The sequence below is a fragment of the Artibeus jamaicensis genome, unplaced genomic scaffold, assembly GCF_021234435.1.
Source record: "Artibeus jamaicensis isolate MK-2021 breed Jamaican fruit bat unplaced genomic scaffold, CSHL_Jam_final scaffold_847, whole genome shotgun sequence".
In the NCBI taxonomy this organism is placed as follows: domain Eukaryota; kingdom Metazoa; phylum Chordata; class Mammalia; order Chiroptera; family Phyllostomidae; genus Artibeus; species Artibeus jamaicensis.
In genome coordinates, this window is record NW_026522057.1 from 474,134 (window position 1) to 498,013 (window position 23,880).

General features: G+C 42.6%; 1 protein-coding gene across 1 annotated transcript; it reads right to left on the minus strand.

Annotated features, from left to right (window-relative positions):
• Positions 1-7,416: 7,416 nt before the first annotated feature.
• LURAP1 (leucine rich adaptor protein 1) lies at positions 7,417-22,997 on the minus strand. The gene is made up of 2 exons (XM_037149504.2): positions 22,665-22,997; positions 7,417-14,048 (listed from the first exon to the last, which is right to left on the minus strand). Exons 1-2 carry the CDS (start codon positions 22,860-22,862, stop codon positions 13,527-13,529), a joined length of 720 nt encoding a protein of 239 aa, XP_037005399.1. The 5' UTR covers positions 22,863-22,997; the 3' UTR covers positions 7,417-13,526.
• Between the last annotated feature and the right edge of the window lie 883 nt (positions 22,998-23,880).

The window sequence follows — 23,880 nt, forward strand, 5'->3', positions numbered from 1 at the left end:
GTGCAGGTGAGCCCTGAAGCATAAGCTCCATGGTAACTCTGCCTGTGATGATAACTGCTACTATTTGGAAGGTGGATTGCAATAATTTTTTAACTAATTTTTTTATTTTGAGATATGTGCAGATTCACAGGCAGTTGTAAGAAATAATACAAAGAGATACTGTATGCCCTTTACCAGATTTCCCCTAATGGTAACATGTTGCAAAACTGTAGTACATCACACCACAGTACTGACAATAGTCAAGCTACAGAATATTTCCAACACCACCTGAACATTCCTCATGTAGCCCTTTAATAGACACCCACTTCTCTCCCACTACTAACCCTTCTTTAATCCCTGTAACCAGTAATCTGTTCTCTATTTCTAGTTTTCTCATTTCAAGAATGTTATATAAATGGGATCATATAGTATGTACCTTTCTAAAAGTAGCTTTTTTCACTCAGTATAGTTGGCCAGATTGTTGCATGTGTATCAACATGTTTCTGTTTTAAAATATATTTTATTGATTATGCTATTACAGTTGTCCTAATTTTTCCTCCTTTGCCACTCTCCACCCAGTATTCCCATTCTCTTCAACAATCCCCTCCCCTTAGTTTATGCCCATGGGTCACGCTTTGGCTTCTCCATTTCCTAGACTGTTCTTAACACCCCCCTATTTTGTACCTACTAGGGATTAATTTGAGCTTCTTAATCCCTGTACCTTTCCCCCCATTCTCCCTCTTCCCTCTCCCAATGATAACCCTCCAAATGATCTCCATGTCTATGATCCTGTTCCTGTTCTGCTTCTTTGCTTAGTTTGTTAGATTCGATTGTTAATAGTTGTGAATTTATTGCCATTTTAATGTTCGTCATTTTGATCTTCCTCTTTTTCTTATATAATTCCCTTTATCATTTCATATAATCATGGTTTGGTGATGATGAACTTGAGTTTTATGTTGTCTGGCAAGCACTTTCTCTGTCCTTCAATTCTAAAAGACATCTTTGCTGGATAGAGTAAAGTGGCTTCATCCTAAAATGAAATCAATGATTTGGAACACAAGGAAGAAGAAAGCATTCAATCAAAACAGCAAGGAGAAAAAATAATTCAAAGAAATGAGGATAAGCTAAGTATGCTATGGGATATCTTTAAACATACAAACATCCAAATCATAGGGATGAGAATTATAGAAGAGAAAGAACAAGAAATTGAAAACTTAATTGAAAAAGTAATGGAAAAAAACCCTTTTCTAATTTGGCAAAGTAAACAGACATACAAGTCCAGGAAGCACAGAAGAGTCCCAAACAAGATGGACCCAAAGAGGACCACACCCAGGCACATCATAATTAAAATGCCAAAGCTTAAAGGTAAAGAATCTTAAAAGCAGCAAGAGAAAAGCAGATAGTTACCTACAACATGTTTCTTTTTATTGCTGAGTAATATTCTACAGTATGAATGTGCTTAAACTTAGATATTCACAGAGTTGAAGGACATTTGAATTATTTACAGTGTTGGCTATTATAAATTGCTCTATGCATTGGTGTGCAGATATTTGTGTAAGCATGTCTTCATTCTCTGGGATAAGTGTCCAGGAGTACAATTGCTAGAGTGCAGGGTAATTGAATGTTTCATTTTTTAAAAAACAAACAAGTTGTTTTCCAGAGTGTCTGTCCCATTTTACAGTCCCACCAGGAATGTATGAGTGATCCAATTTTTCTGCATCCTCACAAATTTGGTAGAGTCACAATTTTCTAAATTGATATATAATTGACCCACAGTTTCAGGTGTACAATATAATGATTCTGTGTTTGTATATATTTTGAAATGCTCACCACAGTAAGTCTAGTTAACATTTGTCACCATACATAGTTACAAAATTTTTCATGTGAACTTTTAAAATTTACTTTTAGCAACTCTCACATATGCAATACAGTATTAACTGTAGTCACCAAGCCGTACCTTACTCCCTCAGACTCATTGATTTTATAACTGGAAGCTTGTACCTTTTGAGGCCTTTTATCCATTTTGCCTATTCCACTCACCCACTATTTTTTACTTCAGCCATTCTGATATGTGTGAAATGATATCTCATTGTGATTTTAATATGCATTTCCTAATTGCAGTGACATTGAATGTCTTTAGGTGGAGTTATTTGACATTAGACAAGAATTGTAATGCAGCTATTATTAACAGGAAGGAATGAAAACCACCAGAAATCATAAATACATGTGTGGTAGGCAGAATAATGGGCTATCAATGATGTCCACGGCCTAATCTCCAGAATCTGTGAATATAATAAGTTACCGGGCAAAGGATAATTAAAATAGCTAATCAGCTGACCTTGAAATGGAGAGATTATCCTGGATTATCTGGCCCAATGTAAGCACAGGTGTTCTTATAAGTGGACTGGGCAGGCAACAAAGACATTGTCAGAGAGGAGATGGCCTCTAGAAGCTGGAGAATGCAAGGAAACAGACTCCCAGAGAGCCTCCCGGAAAGAATGCAATCCACTTGCACCTTGATTTTGGCCTAATGAGATGCATTTAAAACCCCTAACCTCCAAAATTGTTAGGTAGGTGTTGTTTTATACCACTAAGTTTGTGGTAATTTGTTACAGCAACCATAGGAAACTAATTATTGTTGGTTAATATAAAAGTCTGGCTTTAGCCCTGGCTGGTGTGGCTCAGGGGATTGAGGGCAAGCTGTGAACCAAGGTGTCACTGGTTTGATTCCTAGTCATGGCACATGCCTAGGTTGTGGGCCAGGTCCCCAGTGGGGAGCACTTGAGAAGCTACCACACATTGGTATTTCTCTCCCTCTCTTTCTCCTTCCCTTCCCTTCTCTCTAAAAATAAATAAATAAAATCTTTTTTTTAATAAGTCTGGCTTTAAAAAGTATTTTTCTTCTTTTAATCTCTTTAAAATGCATATGATGACCCTAGCTGGTGTGGCTGAGTGGCTGAGTGGCAGCCTGCAAATCAAGGAGTTGCAGGTTCCAGTCCCAGTCTAGAGCACATGCCTGGGTTGCAGGGCTGGGTCGCAGGTAGGGGGCATGCAGGAGGACACCACACATTGCTGTTTCTCTCCCTCTTTCTTCCTCCCTTCCCCTATAAAAATAAATAAATAAAATCTTTAAAATAACATGCATGTGATGTATTAAAACAAACACTATGTTTTGGGACTTGTAACATGTAGCTGTGGTACATCTGACAACAACAGCTCAAAGGACTGCGCAAGAGGGAGCAAATGGAACTAGAGTCCTAGACTTTATGTGAAGTAGTACAATACTCATTCCATCATCATTGAAGGAGGGGTGTTGAAACTTCCATTCATGCTTGTGGATTTCAGTTCTTCCCTTTAGTTATGCCAGTTTTTCTTCATATAATTTGAAAGCTCTTTAATTAGGTGCATAAACAGTTTAAATTTTTAAGTCTTCATATAGTGATCCTTTTATCATTATAAAATGTCCTTTTTCTCTGGTAATACTCCCTGTCCTGAAGTTTATTTTGCCTAATTTCCAACATTCCTTGGATTAGCCTTCATGTAGTACATTTTCCCCAGCCTTTTACTTCCACTTTATCTGTATCTTTGTATTTGAAGTACATTTCTTGTAGGCAGCATATACTTGGATTCTGCTTTTTCTTCAGACTGACAGTCTCTGTTTTTAATTGCAGTGTTTAGTCCACTTACATTTAATTTAACTATTGTTAATTTTGGATTTAAGACTGCCATTTGCTATTTGTTTTCTATATGTCTCATCTGTTGCTAAAACAAGCAGACAATAATTCATCAAGGATAAAGAAGACTTGACCAATAATATTAACCATCTTGACTTAACTGACATTTGCAGAACATCATACCTAACAACTGGAAAATGCACATTCTTTTTAAGGGGATATGGAAAACTCATCTGATTAGGCTATCTTCTGGGCTGTAAGGCAAGTCTCAATAAAATTTTAAAAATTGACATTTGCGGTGCGGGCCTGCAAACCAGACAATTGCGGTTCGATTCCCAGTCAGGGCACATACCAGGATTGCAGGCCGGTTCCCAGCAGGGGACAAATGAGAGGCAACCATACATTGATATTTCTCTCCCACTCTTTTTCCTTCCCTTCCCCTCTCTCAAAAAATAAATAAATAAAATATTTATTAAAAAATCTTTTTAAAAAATTGACATTGTACATAGTATATCCTCTGCAGTATATTAAAAATCAATACAAATGAGATTTCTAAAAAGCCTCAAATATTTAGTAAACCATACTTCTAATTAACTCATGGGCCAAAGAAGAAATAGCAAAGGGAATTATAAAACATTTAAAACTGAAAATAAATACAAGATAAAAAACATAAGATGTAGGTAAAGCAGTGCTTAGAGAGAAATTTACATTATATTATATTATAAAAAAAATAGAGCCTTCAAATCAATGATGTAAGTTTCCACCTAAGAAACTAAAAAGATGAGCAAATTAAAGCTAAAATAAAAGAAATAATAAAGATGAGAATATATGATGAAACAAAAATAGAGAAAATTTTAAAAAGCCAAAAGTTAATTGGTTCTTTAAAAAGATTAGTAAAATGGATAAACTCCTAGCAAGATTAATCAAGAATAAAATGGAGAAGCACAAATTTACATATATATGTGTGTATATATATATACACACACAGAGGCATATATATATATATATATATATATATATAGAGAGAGAGAGAGAGAGAGAGAGAGAGAGAGAGAGGATGTTGCTACAGATCCTATAGACATGAAAGGAGAAAAAAGAGGATTCTGGGAAGATAATGACTATGGTGGCAGCCCAATTTTTCACTACCTTCAGATCCCCACAGAAAAACTGACACTGACTGGACAGCAAAATTTCAAAAAAAACATGGACAACATTTTACAACCAAATGTATTACAACGTTTCTCCACAAGCCCAAAATACAAGCGAGAGGGGACAAACATGCAGTAGCCACCAGACCGGTGTAGAATCAGCATCTCATATCAAAAGGACTCAGGAGCCAACTTGATGAGACTCCTCTGGCCAAAGTTGGGGCACTTGGCACTTCAACAGTGACAATTCCAATGAATGGAAACCCATACAATATATATAAATCCACAAGTCTATAATGATATTTTTTAAAATAGTCACCTTCTGAGGATAACAGGAATCCTTGAAAATTGGTGAAAATAGAAAGACTCAAGCATTTATTCTGCTTTTCCTACAGGGATGATCCTCTCAGAAACTAACCAGTAGATAAGAGAATATTTCTCTTTATAAAATAATTTCAAATAATAAATGAAAGGAAATAATAGAATTCATGACACCATTTTGCAGCCCTCAGTGGATTAATGCACACAGGCAATAAGCATCAGCACCTGAAAAAGAAAATCACAAACACAGAGACAGCGAGGTTTATATGCCACTTACAGTCTTGCCAAAGTGATCAAATCTGAGTCTGATCCAACCTCTGAATCCAGCTGCCAATTTGCAGGAAATACTGTGGATACAGGAACGTTTAAAACTGCATGGTAGGATGTAATGAGCCAAATCCAGACTATAGTAAATTATACCAGTCAAATGGCCAAGATTCACCCACAAATAAATTATAAAAAATTAAGAAAGGTATGAAGGGAAGACTTTATAGGATAAGAAACTTAAAGACCTAGCTATTGTTTTTCTTTTTTAAAAAGATTTTATTTATTTTATTTATCTTCAGAGGGGAAGGGAAGAAGAGAGGGAGAGAAATATCAATGTATGGTTGCCTCTTGTGAGTCCCCTGCTGGGAACTGGCCTGCAACCCAGGCATGTGCCCTGACTGGGAATCAAACCACAATTCTCTGGTTCAAAGGCCCGTGCTCAATCTACTGAGCTACACCAGCCAGGGCTGTTTTTATTTTTTTTAATATTTTATTTATTTATTTTTAGACAGAGGGGAAGGGAGGAAGAAAGAGAGGGAAATATCAATACGTGGTTGCCTCCTACATGCCCCCTACTGGGGACCTGGCTGGCAACCCAGGCACGTGACCTGAGAATGGAACCAGCAACCCTTTGGTTCATAGTCTGATGCTCAATCCACTGAACCACACCAGCCAGGACATATTTTTATTTATTTTTTCAAAGATTTTATTTATTTAGAAAGAGAGGGAAAGGGAGGGAGAAAAACCTGAGTGTGTGAGAGATACATGGACCAGTTGCCTCTCATGCACCCCCAATCAGGGACTTGGCCTGCAACCCAGGCATGTGCCTGACGAGGAATAGAATCAACCACCCTTGGGTTTCTAGACCAGCACTCAGTCCGCTGAGCCACACCAGCCAGGGCCAGTTCTAGTTCTTTACATAGCAGTGGTAACAGAAGCATTTGCTTTAGAATTATTCATTAAGCCTTACACTTGTTTTTTGTGTTTTCTACATTTGTGTTTTATGAGTCATTTTTAAAAGAATAACAATAGAGTGTTATGAACATTTCCACACTAATAAATTCAATAACTTAGATAAAATAGACAATTCCTTGAGAAATACAACTTATCAAAACTAACTCAGAATGAAATTAAAAGTTTGAATAAAATACACCTGCCTTTTGATCCAACAATTCCACTGCTAGGATTATATCCCAAGAATCCTAAAACATCAATTTCGAAGAACCTATGCACCACAATGTTCATAGCAGCACAATTTACAATAGCCAAGAGTTGGAAGCAACCTAGGTGCCCGTCAGTAAATGAATGGATCAAAAAATAGTGGTACATATACACAATGGAATTCTATGCAGCAGAGAGAAAGAAGGAGCTACTCCCCTTTGCAACAACATGGATGGAACTGGAAAGCATTATGCTGAGTGAAATAGGCCAGGCATTGAAAGACAAATACCATATGATCTCACCTTTAACAGGAAGCTAAACAACAAAACAAACAGAAAGCTAAACAACAGAAAGCTAAACAACAAAGGAAGCTAAACAACAAAACAAACAAGCAAACAGAATAAAAACAAAGACACTGAAATAGAGAACAAGTGGGCAGTGACCAGAGGGGAGAGGGAAGGGAATTTAAGGGGGAAAAAGGGGAGGGATTTTGAGGAATAAGTATGAAAGACACAGGGATGAGGATTGGGGGGGAGGAAATGGGAGGGAGGTGGGGAGACAGGGAGGGGGGTGGGCTGGGATGGGAGAAATAGACAAAAAACTATACTTGGAAAATAACTAAATAAAATTTTTATAAATAAATAAAAGTTTGAATAGCCTTATATGTATCAAAGAAATTGAATTTGTTATAAAAAACCTCCCCATAAAGAAAACTCCAGGCCTGATTATTTCACTGATAAATTTTTTTTTTTTTGATTTAGAAAAACAGCCCACCTTTATTTTTTTATTTATTTTTTATTTTTATTTTCAATACATTTTTCTCTCTTCCCCCCCCGCCCGGTCTCCCCCCTATTTCACTGATAAATTCTATCAAATACTGAATAATACCGCCAATCTTATACAAATGCTTTTAGAAAACAGGGGAAGAGCAAACAATTCCTAACTCTTTTAAGAGGCCAGCATAACCCCGACACTAAAACAAGTGGGGAAAATTGAACAAAAACTATATTTTATTATATTGAGAAATTATTAATTTTAGGTGCAATTATGGCAATAAAAGTCCTTATTTTTTAGAGATACTTACTAAAACATTTACATGTGAATTGGAATTTTATTTTGAGGTTTGTTTCAAAATAACCTCAGTTAGGGGGAGAGTAGTTGAGGGAATAAATAAACCAAGATAGGTCATGAGTTGATAATTTTTAAAGCTGAGTGATGGGTACCCGGAAATTCATTTTATTATTTTCTATATTTTTGTATATGCTTGAAATTTTAGATAATATAAAACAAAAATGACTACAAATGATTAAACATTAAATACAGGGTCTGGCAGAAGTAATGCCTCCTTGAGCGTGATTGGCAGAGTAATAATATGGGTCTAACAATTTAGTTTTAATTTGAACATTTCACCTAAAATGTCATATGGTGTTCTTGAGTGTGATATTGTTTTGATTACATGCTTATGATTTTGTAATAAAAAGGGGCGTTATTTGTGCTGGACCCTGTATATAAAAACTACAAGTTCCCAACAGTTTAAAGAGAAAGTGAAACAAAATCAACACCAAGATGCTAGGACATCAACCTACCACTTTGAAAGAGATAAATAATGAGATTTAAGCATTAGTGTTGACATTCTGGTATGAACTTTATTTCAGGGGAACCAAATGGTCCTAGAGGAGGTGAAAAAAAAGGCTTTTTACAGAATTAGAAATAAGAAAAGAAAAAATAATAGAATTATAAAGTCATTATTTTGTAATCGCTGGTGAAATAACCAATTAATAAAATGGTCATTAATGGATGATAAACCAACTTGGTGGAAAGCTGACAGGGAACCTTCTGATGCAGGATCAGGCTACCACCACCTCAAACGGAAGGAGACTGGGACCTGAAATGCACAGTGGAAGACAGCTGTCCAGCCAGGACACCTGTGCTCCTGTGTGAGTAGAAAATAAATCTTTTTTTGCGTGAAACCACTGAAATATGGGGCAGTTCATTATAAAAGTTATCATACTTCTTATAAAAGTATACCATTTATATATATTAGAAAGCATAAGCACATGATCATATATATTTAAAGACACATACATTACAAAGACATATTGAACACATTAGAGTGTATGCCTAGGTCTGGGAGAAGACTAAGGATTAGGGATGAAAAGCAAATAGAACAAGAAAGAGACCTAGTATCAACTGATGATGAGAGTTTAACTCTTAAGGAATAAAAAATAATTTAAAAAAGAGAAAGTTGCCCTGGCCAGGTAGCTCAGTTTGTCTGAGCATCAAACTTATAGACTAAGGTTGTTGGTCTGATTCCTGGTCAGAGCACATACAAGGACCATCCAGTGAACGCATAATTAAGTGAAACATCAAATCGGTGTTTCTCTCTAAAAAGCAATAAATAAAATTTAAAAAATTAACCAATGATTGCATAATAAGTGGAACAACAAATTGATATTTTTCTCTCCCTTCCTCTCTCTTTCTAAAACCAATAATTTTTTAAAAAGGAGAAAAATCTACCCTTTCCAGAGAAAGCATAGGCTGGTTTGCTGGTAATTATCTCCTGCCTTGAGGAGCACAGAATGGTCCTGGAGAAGAGGCAATCGTGTCCACTAACAGAGTCTCAGGCCTGAAAAGTTCAAAAAATTGAGAATTTTTCTCAAGTCTGGCCATCACTCTCACGTCTTCCTGATAGTGATGACACTGGAGTCACTTGCCTTTCCCCAGACGTGAGGCCTGGACCTAGCCACCTCCTCCTTGGCACGGGGCTGAGGGAGGCTGCACAAAGCACAGATGCTCATGCTGTGCCTGGGTGCATCCTCCTGCTCAGCCTCCATCTCTGCCTGTGGTTGGATAATGTCCTCACCTCCAAAGATGCTCATGTCCTAATTCCTACCTCACCTTAGCTGGTAAAAGGGACTTTGAAGACAGGGTTAAATTAAGGATCTTGAGATAGGACAATGATCCTGGATTATCTCAGTGGACCCAATGTACTTACAAGGATATGTAATCACGATGAAACAGGAGAATTAGAGAAAGAAGATTCGAGAATGGAAGCAGAGGCCAGAGCGGTGAAAATGCTATGCTGCTGGCTTGATGATGGAGGAAGGGGCCATGAACCAAGGAATGCAAGCAGCCTCTAGAACCTGGAAAAGGTAAAGAAATGAACTGTCCCCTAGAATCTCTAAAAGGAAGGCAAGCACCCCTATCCTACCAGGTGCTTGTCAACACCTTGACTTTAACCCAATGAAATTGATTTCAGACATGTGATCTCCAGAACTATAACACATTTGTGTTGTTTAGGCAATTAAGTTTATGGTAAGTCATCACAGCAGCAATAAGAAACTCGCACGTTGGCCCTGCAGCTAGGCAGCACTAACCTGTTCTCCCAGGAAAGCAGGGTCTGTGAGAGTGGGAAGTGGAGAATCAGAGAAGACCTCCTGGAAGTCCCTGCAGTTAGACTGAACTAGGTTTATATTACCATTCATTTATTACCTCTCTGACCCTGATCAAGTGCCTAAGCAATGATACATCGTTAATAAGGCATTGTTTACAGGGTTGCTAAGAATCAAATAATGTTTTAAATTACCTACTATTACCTAATTACCCACTTTAAAAAAAATAAGTTACATCTCCTTGTGGGTTTACACATTCATTCCTCCATTCAGTAGGCAGATATCACTGAACACCCAGCATGTGCCTTGTACCGCGCGCACAGTGAATTTGTGGTCCCCCAAAACCCCAAGCATTTCTCACCTATGCTGCCGGTGCTCAGCCTCACTGCCCACATCCTAAATGCACGCCCTTACACTTGCTCACATATACCCATCCCGGCCAGCAACACCCCTATCCTACCAGGTGCTGTCTCCACAGCTGCCAGGAGCAGTCTCATCTCTGCCTCTACCCTGAGCGCTGACTAAAGCTGCAGGCCCACTCGGAGGACAGTATGCTCCCTCTGATCATACTGACAACACTCTATTTTCATCTTATTCTCTCTTATTTCTCTGTACCTTTCCCCCTTTTCCTCCCTTCTCTTTCTATGAGCTACTAAACAGATCCTCCTTATAGCCTAGGAAGGCCTAAATTAACAGAAGAGCTAAGCCTCAAGTAGCCAGTCTAGAGGCAGGTAGGAGGGACCAAGGACGGGTGTTTACTGCGTTCCTGAACTACTCTGGCAGCAAAATAGGGCCTAAGGTTTTAAGCAGGATGCCCAGACCTACCTGGAGTGCCCAGGCATCCCAACTTACCTCAGCTCTCCACCTCCTCAACCCTCAGATGCCTATCCAATTGAGCTATAATCCCCCCAGCTATAGAGCCCCCCAACTCCACAGGACCCACCTGGACTTCCTAATCTCAAACCTCTCCACCCCAGCCCCTACCTCTAACCTCCAGGTTTGAAATGCTGAGTTCTGCCTCTGTGACTCACCCTCCCCACCCAGAAAAATGGTGCAGGATTGACTTCCCTTATATCTGCAGTCCAGATTAGTATCCAATTCAGGTCCAAGGTTTTCTCTCCTCAGAACCTATAGCTCTTCTCTAAACATTGAACTACCTCACAGTAGGATGATAACATAAATACTAAACAAAGGAAAGTTGCTTTCAGTCCCTTTGAGCTTGGATAGTATCGACTGGGTGAGGTGCGGGAACAATCTGGCCCAGTGATGGACCTGTGGGCAGGCAGGCAGGCAGGCCGTGTGGGTTCTCTAGCCTGGGTATTACTATGGATTTAACATGGATGACACTGGACAAGTCTCTGACCTCTCCAGGCCATTCTCTCCAGCCTGCCTGTGCAACGAGGGGCTGGTCTTCTGTAATGCAGTATTTGAATTTGGAAATTCCACCCTGCTACCCACGGCAATGGTGCATAATGGCAAAATGGCCACAAGAGGGCAGGCAACTTCTTCAGCTCAGAAGTTTGTAGACTAAACAAACAAGTAAGCTTCAGAAAGAAATACAAGGTAGTTTACCCAAGAGCACACTACAATACGGCAACAGAATAGGAATTTCAAAAGGGTATGTGAATTTCCAGCCTGAGGTTTGGGGTGGTAAGGAAAGGGCTGGCGGACAGCAGAGGAGAGGCTAAGAATATATTTCAGTGATTTCAGTCACATTAAGGGGACAGGAAGAGGAGAGAGGGTCTTTAGAAAGGGACAGCCATGGACTGAATGTATTGCCCCCAAATGACTGGGTGGGGAGTGCAGAACAGGACTGGAGTTTAGGGGAAGCAGAGATAATCCACTTGGCTTCCTTCCCTTCCCCAGCATAGACTAAAAAGTAGAGAAACTGCGGCAGTTACTCTAGGGTTAGGGGACCACTCCTACAACTCAGGAGGGCACAGCAAATAGGCGAGGATCACCCGATATCCTTTTCTCTCCTTTTTGCCTGCCAGTAATCTAGTTTCAGGGTCCAGGAAAGATAATGGCCAACATGTGGGCAGTTACCTGGGGTTCAAAGGGTTAATCTCCAAGAATTCATTCTTTAACATCAGCCACAGCCCTTATCTCCTCATCCTCTCCCTGAGCCTCAGGTTGGCTGCTTTCCTGAATTCCTTCTTTGGTGTAATTGATTAGGGCCCTGGGACCTGGGCTGGGAGGCAGTCCCCTGCTCCCTCCTCAGGTCCTGGAGTCTAGGGCTTGCTCTGACAGAGGACGCGAAGTGGCCTTTCCCTGGATCTCTCTCTCCCCCCAGGATGTGGGCCCTAGGACTAAAGAGCCTCTGTCTTTCCCTGCCACACCCCCCTCCATTGTAACTAAAACAAGGGGATTCCTTGTGTCCCAGTCTCTGGGCAGGTCCTTGTGACCAAATGGTGGAGGGTTTGGGAGAGGGTGGGGGAGGGGAAATCACAGGATTAGAGAAGAGGACAGACACCTCCTCACTTTGGGGATTCTGGGACACCTCCAGAGCTCTGAGACCTCAAGCACCTCCTCCCTCTGGCTCCCATCAGCAATGGGGAGAAGAGGCTGGGGGACTCATCTGCACATAAAAGGCCCGAGGTCTGAAGTGGATGTGGAAATTGAGAAGGGGTGGAGACACAAAAGCTGAATCTCCAGGCAGTCAGATTTGGAACCAGAATACAAGAACGGGGGCAACCCAGGGACAGAGTAAAACAGGGGACTGTGGCAGGGCAGGCCAAACAGACTTTGAGCGCAGCAGGTGGAGGCCCTGGCCAGTCTCCCTCCCCAGAAGCACAGATACAGGAGTGCTGGCACTAGACAGGGATATGGTCACAGAGGTACGAGACCACCTGGGATAAAATGTGAACACCCTGTTTAAAAAGTATGAACCTTTCCGAAAAGAAGTCCAGACATCTAACAGGGGGAAACTTTCCTGCCAGGAGGAGTGTTCCACTCTCCCTCACAAGAAGCAATGGTATGGAGAATAGGTGGCACGGTCTCACCTAGCAGTAGGAGTTCAGACACTATTTGGACCTATCACCACCATAGGGCTGATACAGTGGAAAGATTAATCTATCCTGGCAGGTAATGACATCACTCACCAAACAAGAAAAATGGTTCTACTGACCCCAGAGACTTCTGGGCAGGCCAATCCATGGAGGGGTGGCCCCAAGTGTCCATGTCCCTCAGCAGTCCTGCATCTTGGCCAAGAGGGGAAGCCAAGGCTCCTAGATGTTGGATGAGATCATTATACCCCCATCTCTTTTTCAGTGATCTCCTAAGTGTCCTAAATCCCTCAAATCCTTACCTAATTACAGGGCAAAAGGAAAGTGAGAACATCACACCAGGAGCCACAGGTCAAGCCTCTAGAGTCAATGTATCTATGGAAATAGCTCTATGGACCCAGTAATTGAGGGATAAAGGCATAGCCTCCCCAGAGACCAGAGGGATGGTGAGGCCAGGTTTCCCTGATAACTGAGTTCAATGCAGCCTCTTTCTAGTCCCAGATTAAGAGAGAATCAATTTTAAGGGAGACCAGGGCCTAGTGGAGAAAGAGCCACAGCAGTGCACGAGTGGAAAAGTTGTTACAGGAAGGTCACATCATCCTGGCACTGCCCCCAGTACCAGTGGACCTCAAAGCCCAGCTTGGCACTCTCATCCTCTGGTGGCTCAGGAGGTCCACTCTGGAGCCCCTCACCTGGGGGCTTCCACACAGCCCTCAAGCTCCCTAGCTTGGTGGCTGTCAGGTCCACCTCAGTCCTGGCCCTCTCCCCACCAGGTATAACCTTTGCCCAGTCCATCTCAGGGCGGGGAGCACCAAGGGGGCCCTGTTCATCCAGCTCGCCAGGGGCCACGGTGTCCAGGAAGCTGCCAATGGAGACACTGTCCAGCCGATCGGTGGAGCTGATATCTGGCAGGCTGTCCCAGCTGCCTCGCCTTGAGCGGCCTGGACTCCCACCTGTCAGGCTATATTGGCTGCTGGTGAGGCTGCTGCAGTGGCTGGTCAACGTCCCCCGCTCTTCCAATAGCCAGCGCACCGCCTCAATGCCCTCGTTCAAAGTCACCAGCTGCTGAAGGATCTTCACATCAATGGCTCGCAGGTAAGCCTGGGGGAATGGGAGAAAGAATCCGGTTTCGGGCAGTGAGTTTTCCAAATGTTTCCAGAGGCCCCTACCTTGTAGTCCAACCAACTATATTTCACTTTCAAAAAGCATGGACATAGAAGGGTCTAGAGTGTGGTCCTTAGAAGAAGACAGGTTACTGTTTTAAAATCTCACCTCTGCCACTGATTATCTATATTACCGTGGCCAACTTTCTTACCTTTTCTGAGGCTCGGTTTCCTGGTTTGTAAAATAGGGCTAACTCACTCACCTCACAGGGTGGCTGTAAGAAGTTTAAGACGCTCTCTATTATGTACTCAGCACAGTGCCTGACATAGAGAAAGGTCTCAGTAAATGTTAAATACAGGATCTGGCAGAAGTAACGCCTGCTTAAGTGTGGTTGGTAGGGTAATAATAATATGGGTGTAATAATGTATAGCTTTAATTTGAACATTTCACCTAAAGTGTCATATGGTGTGCTTGAGTGTGATATTGTTATGTTACAGAATTATAAGGGTATGATTTTGTAATAAAAGATTGTGTGATAAAAAGAGGGCATTATTTGTGCCAGACTCTGTGTTAAAATCTGATCCTACTGAGCACTGAACTTCATAGACCAGAGTATTACCATTGACTATTGAACCGGTCCAGATTCACCAGTAAGACTTAGAAACAGCCAAAAAATAGTTTGGTAGGAGGCCAGGTGTTACACAAGAAGTAGACTGGACCAAAAGAAGGCAAAATCTGGGGGATAAAGAGGGAGCTAATCTGGTCCCCCAGTCACTTCAGAGTGCTGGGAGCCACTGTTAAAGGAGGGAAGGCTTGGCTAGGGCTTCGTAGAGTCAGAGCCCTTCTGACTGGGGATTCGGGGCTTCCTTCCACCACACCCCACTCTCCCTGTTTGTACTGGTAGTAAGTCTGACTTACTGAGTAATCTCCAGGGTCCCTTCCAACTCAGATGCACTGAATTATCTTCCCCAAGCACAAGTCTGAACCTGTTTCTTCCTGACTCAAGAGCCTTTATGGGCTTTGTGCTGCTCTTAGAAAATAAGATCTAAACACTTTAGCAGTCGGCATTCAACGGCTGTCATAATATGGCTCTTTCCATCTCTCTAGCTTCACCTCTAACATACGTCCCTGGGAACCCCAAGTCCTGCCACACATGACTTAAATTTCCTTTTATTTAGTATTACTTTTAATCAAAGGAATACACAGATGTAGAATGAAGAGGCAAACAGTTCTGCAAGTTTTTTTTTTAATGAAAAGTTCCCTGTTGTCCTAAATCCTACTTCCCAGAGAAAACTATTAATTTTTATTTTGGTACTTACCTTCTAATTTCCAAATAACATGCTACTTACTGATTTTTAAGTCTTAGGTGTTTTCTATTGGCTTCCCACATGATAGAAGGTTAAGGATTCAACTCTCTCATCCTACTCCCCATTCCTCTGCCATACTTGCGCCCTCCCCATCTCCCCATATATGCAGTAATAGATACAATGTATGCAATAAATTAATTACTCAGTGTTTGCCTTATCAGACTTTAGAAATGCTATTCACAGCTAAGCCATGTGGTTTACTATAGTTACTTTTCATTTCTTACAACTTTATGTCTTCATAGGAAGTGCATTTGTTGAAGCCTACGTGTTTTAAAATGTTGTTATTCTCTCTTCACACTATTGACAATTTGGCTGGGTATAGAAATCTAGGTTGAAAATAATTTTTCCTCAAGATTTAACACAGTTTTATTTTCCTCTAATTTTCAGTGTTACACTTTAAAAAATCTGATGCTACTCTGATCCCTGATCCTTTGTATGTGACTATCTTCCCACTCTTTATGGAAGTTGGTAGGATCTTCTCTTTGTTCCCAGTGTTCTAAATTATCACAGTAATTTAACATGGTGTGCGTCTATTTTTATCCACTGAATTGGCTACTTGCTGGGCCCTTTTATCTGGAAACTCATGTCCTTCACCTCTAGGAGATTTCATTTTATTATGTCTTTAATAATTATTTCTCCCGCATTGTTTCTTGGCCTTCTGGCTAAGACCAAGTGTAACAATTCTCTCTTTCTTTCTTCAAAAATTTAATTAATTAATTAATTTATTTTTAGAGAGAGGAGAAGGGAAGGAGAAAGAGACAGAGAAACATCAATGTGTTTGCCTCTCACATGCCCACCACTGGGGACCTGGCCCACAACCCAGGCATGTGCCCTGACTGGGAATCAAACTGGCAACCCTTTGGTTTGTAGGCCCACGCTCAATCCACTGAGCTACACCAGCCAGGGCTAATAATTATTTCTCCTTCGATATCTTTGTTCTTTCTGGAAATCCTATTATTTAGATAGAGGAACACCTGGGCTAATTTTTTTTTTCATTTTTCTTTTTCCATTTCTATGTTTGTTCTAGTTTCTGAACTATTTTGAACCTTTCTATTGAGTTTGTTGGGTTTTTTTTGCTATCATATTTTTATTCCCAGAGTTGTTTCTAGTTTTCTGAATGATTTCCTTTTTTTATACCTTTCTGTTTTTGTTCACAGTGCAATATTCTCCTTTATCTCTTTAAGGATATAACTAATGAATTGTGTATGTTTTCATTTCCCTGTATTATCTCATTTTATTCAAGTTGTATTTTTTCTTTGTTTAGGTCTGCATGGTTAGAGGGTGTCATCAGATATCTTACAGTTTTTAGCTACTGCTCACACTTCAGAGTGGTCCTTAAAAAGCTGATTGGAAACGCTGAGTGCATGTGTGAGGCCTGCCAACTCTGAATCTCAGTAAGGGTTATCTGGCTGGGCTGTTTGATTGGGTAAGGCCTGAAGTCAGTGTTTTTTGTCTTTTTTTCCCCTTTGGGTCATCATAGTCACCATATTATACTCATCTAGAGAGTATAATGTAAGCAAAGCTGACAATGTCCTGGAAGCCAAGTAGGGAGAAAGGCTGGGAGGAGTATTTCATAATATTTAGTACATTTTCATGTAAACCCTTCTGTCTTCAACTTTGCTTGGTATTTCCCAATTTGGAGACCTTCAGTTCTATTTTGTTTTTAAGATTTCATTTATTTATTTTTAGAGAGAAGGAAAGGGAGGAAGAAAGAGAGGGAGAGAAACATTGATGTGTGAGAGAAACATCAGTTGGCTGCCTCTTGCATGCCCCCAACAGGGGACCTAGCCAACAGCCCAGGAATGTGCCCTGACCAGGAATCAAACTGTGACTTTTTGGCTTACAGAATGACACCCAACTTACTGAGCAACACCATTCAGGGCCAGTCCTATTATCTTTAAAATATATATCACTTGAAAAGTGTTTATTACATCATTCAGGAAATAATTTCTTGCCCTAGCTGGTGTGGCTCAGTGGACTGAGTGCTGGCCTGCGAACTGAAAGGTCACTGTTTCGATTCCCAGTCGGGGCACATGCCTGGGTTTCAAGCTGGGTCCCCAGTTGGGAGGCATGAGAGAGGCAAGAAGCAACTGACCAATGTATCTGTCACACGTCAATGTTTCTCTTCCTCCTTTTCCCTCTCTAAAAATAAATAAATAAAACCTTAAAAAATAATAATTTCTTTATTTGCATCTACAATAATACACCACAATAAGACCAAATGGTTATACATTGAGAAAAATATAGGCACTGAAATTAAACAGACCTGGATTCAAATTCCAGTTTTGCCATTAAAGAATCACATTAAAATAGACTTTTTCCCCTTCAAATCTTCATTTCTTCACTATATAATTAGGATACTATCAAATTTGAAGTTTTATTTTAAGAAATGGGAGGAACATATTAACACGTATAGCATATTGCCTGATAAGTATTCATTAATCAATGAATGATAACTATTTGGCTTTATATATTATCATAGTTATCTATTTACTATGGCATAAACACAGAACAAAATTTTGTATTTGAGATTATTCATTCTTATGGAAGACTATCACGACTCTAATTTAATTAAATAAATGATTATTGGGTATCTGGATTTCCTAGTATTTACAAAAATAATGGAGCCCTGACTGGTGTGGCTCAGTGGATTTAGTGCTGGCCTGCAGACTGAAAGGTTGCCGGTTCGATTCCCAGTCAGGGCACATGTCTGAGTCCCCACTTGGGGGCGTGTGAGAAGCAGCTGCCTGATGTTTGATGTTTCTCTCCTTCCTTTCCCCTCTCTCTAAAAATAAGTAAATAAAATATTTAAAATGCCTTTATATAAAAAAATAATGGAGAAATTGTCCTTGTTTAACAAAGCTTGCCATTTCAATAAGGAGATGTAGACATAAATAACTGAAATACCAGACTGTACAGACTATTAATGACAAGGTAAAATAGATTGCCTTCAATTATTTCATACTGGGAACAAATATATTCCTTCTGGGAAACCAAAAGTCCTAGTCCATGACCAAACTAAATGTATTAAACAAAATTTCTCATACTAAAAATTTTCTCCTGCTACGTTTCCTCTTCCTCTTTCCCTCCCTCCCTTCTGATCCTGTTCTTACTTCCTCTCATCCTTTCTTCCTCCCTTCCCCTTCTTTCCTGATTTCTGTTCCATTCTTTCCAACACTTATGCCTTCAGTGTTCTGCTAGGATAAAGGAGCAACTGGCACCTGGTTGCCCAGTTAGGAAAGCGACCTTAGGGTATGATTCATAAAACAGACCTTTTCACCAAAACCCTTTTATTTTCAGCTCCTGCACCCTCAGTTCCAGAAATCCTTGCTGCTTCTAACTCTTGAGACCTTTGAAGGTGTTAGAAATGTGAAATGGGTTGCTTTTCAACTTCCAAAACTTTGCTCCTCCTATGATCTCTCCTGTTCTCGTCACCATAATGGTTTCGTGGCTTTTACAATAATCCTTCTACTGGCTTTTTAGTGGAGTTTAGGAAGGAATGTAGGTAAATGAATGTGTTCAGTGTACCATCTGCACTGAAATTTCCACTGATTTTATTCATTCTTTAAGGCCCAACTCAAATGCTGCCTCCTCTAGGAAGACTTCCCTACCTTCCTCAAGATGGAATTAATCCATCCAGTCAGTATTTATTTGGGTGGAACATTTATTGAGTGTTTCTTACAGGCATGGCATTGTGTTAGATAAAGGAAGAAAAGGGACCATTTCTTGCCCTCAGAGAGCTCAGTCTAGTGGGTCAGATAAGACAATGATGTGAACACTTGCAAAATTCAGCATAGCAAATGCTAGGGCTGTGGGTACCTAGAGGGCCATAACCCAATCAAGGAAATAAAGAAATACTTTCTAGAATACGGGACATAAGCTGAGACTTGAAAATTAAGTAGAACTTACCCAGGCATAGCAATGGAAAGAGGCATTCCAACCAGAGAAAACAGCACATCTCTTCCAATTCAAAGTAGCCTTTTCAGAGTACAAATCTGTCCCTCTGTAATGAAGACTCTCTCAGAAAGCCCTCCCTGGCTTCCAACAGCACTTACTGTCCTGTACTAGAGTTATTAGTCTGTCTCTCTCCTTCCCTAACCCACACTGTGAGCTCCCTGAGCCCAGGCCCTGCCCAGCTCATTTATGGTGCTTAGCCCAGGGTTGGGTAGGTCAGATACCGTTCTGTGATTTCCTGCTCTTTACTATCCTCAGCCCCCTCTGCTGGTCCCAGGGTTCAGGGGTTTGGGTCTTACCATGTTGGTGGGAAATGAGTCTGAGGACTGGACTCTATAGTCCTGCGATAGTGGGATTCCCTGATTGTAACAGCATCACTCCACAGAAGAGAAGAAAGCAAGGCTTTCTTGCCAGAAAAAGGAACACTCATTTCACACCACCTCTTTGGAAAGAAACAAAAAGGGGACAAACAGCACAGACCAGATGCAGCCTCAGAGGCTGCTCCAACCCACTTCCATTCCCAGCAGGATGCAGGTTTCCCACCCCCACCCCCTTAACACAGAATCTGCCAGCCCTGAGGTCATATATAGTATGGCTCCCTCTTCACTCAATTCAAATCAGGCCCTGGGGTAAAACCCAGAGATCCCAGTCCTAAATCCCTGGTCATGGATTAAAATTCTCAGACTACTGTTACTACAAAGGCTCTTAGAGATCATCTGGTCCCACAATCCCTCACCCACTACCCTCTGGGAAGAAGCAGAAAAGTTGAGGTTAAGAGAGAGGCCCTGCCCTGTGTAGTGTGGCTCAGTGGACTGGGCACCAGCCTGTGAACCAGACGGTTGCCAGTTCAATTCCCAGTCAGGGTACATGCCTGCGTTGTGGGCCAAGTCCCCAGTGGGGGGCACATGAGGAGCAACCACACACTGATGTTTCTCTCCCTCTTTTTTCTCCCTCCCTTCCTCTCTCTCTAAAAATAAATAAATAAAATCTTTGAGAAAAAGAAAAAGAGAGAGAGGCCCTGTTCAAGATCACAAAATGATTCAGGAACAGAGCTAGGCACTTGAACCTATGCCCCCCACTCCTTGCCTAAGGGTTTTTTTTAAAACTCTTCTGTGGGGTGGTTCTCATAGCAACACTTTATTTGGGTGGGAGCATTAAGTAGAGGAGGTTGCCATTGTTCCCCCTTCCCACATATCCCAGAGTCTGGCCAGTTCACCAACCTTCGAGTAGGGGAGAAGAACAGGAGGGAAGAGGCCTAGAAGCAGGGATGTCCTTGGCCTCAAGGGCAAGACTGTCCCTCCCTGCTGGAGAGCTGGGGGAAGGACAGTTGAAGGTCAGTACTTAGAAGGCTTGGACCATTTGTGTCACAAGTGGGTCCAGGGGAACCCCCACTGCCCTGCCCTGCCCTGCCCCTTGTTCTCCCTGGGTGCAACCCAGTGGGCAGGGCACAGTATATAGAGATCAATGACATCCCAGCCTGAGAAGGGGGAAGCAAAAGGGGCAGGGATCCATGGGGCACAGGGGGGGACTCTCCCTGTTCTGGCTCCCAGAAGGCTCCATCCCTCCAGCCCTTCGAGGGCAGCCAAGGGTCCCAGGCCAGGCTGGGTCAAGAAAGCCCTAACCAGAAGTTAAATGTACCTCCTGAAAGTTTACAAATAGTCATCTCCACCAACGGGAGAAAAGAGTTAGAACCAGAAAAAGCAGGCAGGGCTCCTCCACTAGCTCCTACGCGAGTTCAGGCAAGTCCCTCAACACCTACGGCATGTTTCGTCTCAGATGGCGAGAATGACTGCTTTTCTCACTTGAATGACGTGTGTTTCAAGTGTCTGGCACAAAGCAGGTCTCCCTGGTAGACATGAAGTGTAGGCAGATCACCTGGGTTCAAAGACTTGCTCTGCTTTTTTTTTTTACTTTTCATATGACCTGGGACAGTTACTTAATCTCTTTGTGCCTCAATTTCTTCATCTTTAAAATATCACTTACCTAATAGGGTTGCCACGAGGATTAAGAGATTAAGCACTCTAGATTAAGAGCGTTTAGCATGACGCTGTGCACTGCACTTGGTGAAAGTTAGTTTCCAAATCGAGGCACTCCAGGCAGACTCTTCGTAGGCCTTAGGCTAAAGTTTGTACTATGAGGCAAAGCCAGTCCCCTCCCTTAGGTGGGCACTATTTTAGAGAATTGGGCTCATCTCCAACCTTCTCGGCCAAGTGCACACATGGCATTCAAATCCTTCCCCCAGGCAGCATTCCCTGATTGCTCTGCCCATAAGGCTCTCTTCTCAGCCTCTCAGGCTCTCTGGAAGCCCCCATGAACTCCTCCGCCTCTCCTTCACAGCTCAGTCTGGCCCAGAGCTGGGCACACAGTGGGGCTCCAGGAAGACATGAACTCACATCCTCACTGTGGCTTTCTGGTTCTGGGCCAGACAGCAGCTGGCAATTCCACAGTTACCCAGAACTTGGCTGTAAAGTGATGGCAGGTGTAAATCACCTCCTTCACCGGAATCAGGGCCCTAGGGAACCTGATGGGCCCCAAATGCCCTTCTGGCTCTCAATCTAGACCAGCAGCAAACAGAGAAGAGTGAGGGTGCCTGCTTCCTCCTCTTCTCCCCAAAGAGGTGCAGTTAAGATCCGAATATCCAGTGTACTCTGGGGGCTGGTGGGAGAAGACTGAGTCAGAGGTGATGAAGCCGACACTGACGGTGCTGCTACCCGTGTCTGCTCAGGTTCTAGGAACTCTTCAAATATTTTAAGAGGGATGGGGAGAATATTAGGGAAAGGGAGGATGTTTTCAGTGGCCCTAATTCAGGCGCTTTTCACCCAAATCAATTCTGTGCTGAATACTGTCATGAACACTGGGGGCCTCAGGAGAACAAACCCCGGACCCAGTTGGCAGGGGGAGAAAAAACTGGTTGCCCTATAATGGCGGCTGGAGGATAGATGGCCCTGTGGGTCGGGGAGGGGGGGGGCAGGGGGAGATTTCTGCTATGCTAGGTTCTCAGGGCTTCCCAGTCTTCATCTCTCCCCTCCCAATTATTTGGTAGGAAAAACTTCCAAGAGCCTGAGCCTCTTACCCCAAGCCCTCAGGACCCATCTACACCCCACTCACCCTTGGGGAGGCAATTAATGGACCCCAGGGCGTAAGGACTGACCTAGGAGAGATCCTGAGGAGTTAAGTGGGGAGTTTTAATTCCCTCGTCTCTAGTCCAACTCTGAGTCGTACCTTCAGGCCCTACAGGGATACTCGGGTCCACCCGCCTTGCCCCACCCCGGCCCGTGGAGCCCACACTCACCAGCTCCATCTTCAGCGCCATGATCTTGTCCCCCAGGCCTTGGCCCGTGCTAGGCGCCCCAGGGAGCAGCAGGGCTCCAGAGGTTCCCGGTTCCCGTTCCCCTCGAAGCCCGCGGAGCAGCCCTTCGGGGGTCTTCCTGCCCACCTTGCCTTCAACGTCTCGCAGGTCAGGCGTCTGGGACTCTGCAGTCCCCTCCATGCGGGCCTAAGCCTGAACAGAGTTGGGCGACCAGACGCTGGGGGTCCCGATCCCAGGGGTCCTCCTGTCTCCGCTGCTAGTGCCGGGCGGAACCGGTGGGTCCCCGCCCGTGCGGCGCTGGGGAGGGAGGAGCGCGCCGTAACACTCCGAAAAGCGGCGCAGAGAACCGTGTTTGTGTGTCTATACGTATTCGAGTGCTGCGCATACAACCTCTGGTCCTGGAATAATTTGGGCTGGGCGATTCTGGATTTGTATCTAAAGGAGCATTCAGAGAGCTCAGCGCCTTCTCCCCACCCCTGCATTCAATCTAGCAGCACACAGCAGGTGCCCAAAAAATGTTTGCTGAATGAAGGCTAAGCACATCAGTCATGGATACAGGAGTTTAAGGAACAGTGGTAACAGAGAGCCACAGAAGGTTTTGGAAGGCTTCCTAGAGTAGAGCTGGATCTACAACTGTGGTTAGAATTGAGGTGGCCATCGACACACACACATGCACCCTCGGTGTAGAAACCGCACACAGACTAAGGGAGTGGAAAAGTAAAGTTTGGTCCATGAGAAGCAACAGTATTGAAACTGAAGAGGTCTACATGGGCCAAATCATGCTTGATCTAGTAAACTGACGCTTTGTAAACTTGACTGTTCACATGAACTCCCTTCGAATCTTGTTAAAATGCAGATTATGATTCCCTAAATCTGGGATGGGGCCCGAGATTCTCCAGGGATCACACTTTGAGTAGTAAGGTTGTAGAAGATGGTTCTAAGATGCTTGGATTTTATTCTACAGGCAGTGAGGAACCACGAATAACATAACATGCTTTGACTTGATTTTTTTTTATTTTTAAAATATATTTTACTAAGCCCTGGCTGACGTAGCTCAGTGGATTGAGCACGGGCCTGTGAACCAGAGTATCACGGTTCGATTCCCAGCCAGGGCACATGCCTGGGTTGCAGGCCAGTTCCCAGCAGGGGACGCATGAGAGGCAACCATACATTGATATTTCTCTCCCACTCTTTCTCC

Coding starts and splice junctions, on each gene's coding strand:
- LURAP1 (XM_037149504.2), bottom strand. CDS start 22,862: ATGGAGGGGACTGCAGAGTCCCAGACGCCTGACCTGCGAGACGTTGAA. Junction 14,049..22,664: donor TGGCGCTGAAGATGGAGCTG/GTGAGTGTGGGC, acceptor CCATTCCCCCAG/GCTTACCTGCGAGCCATTGA.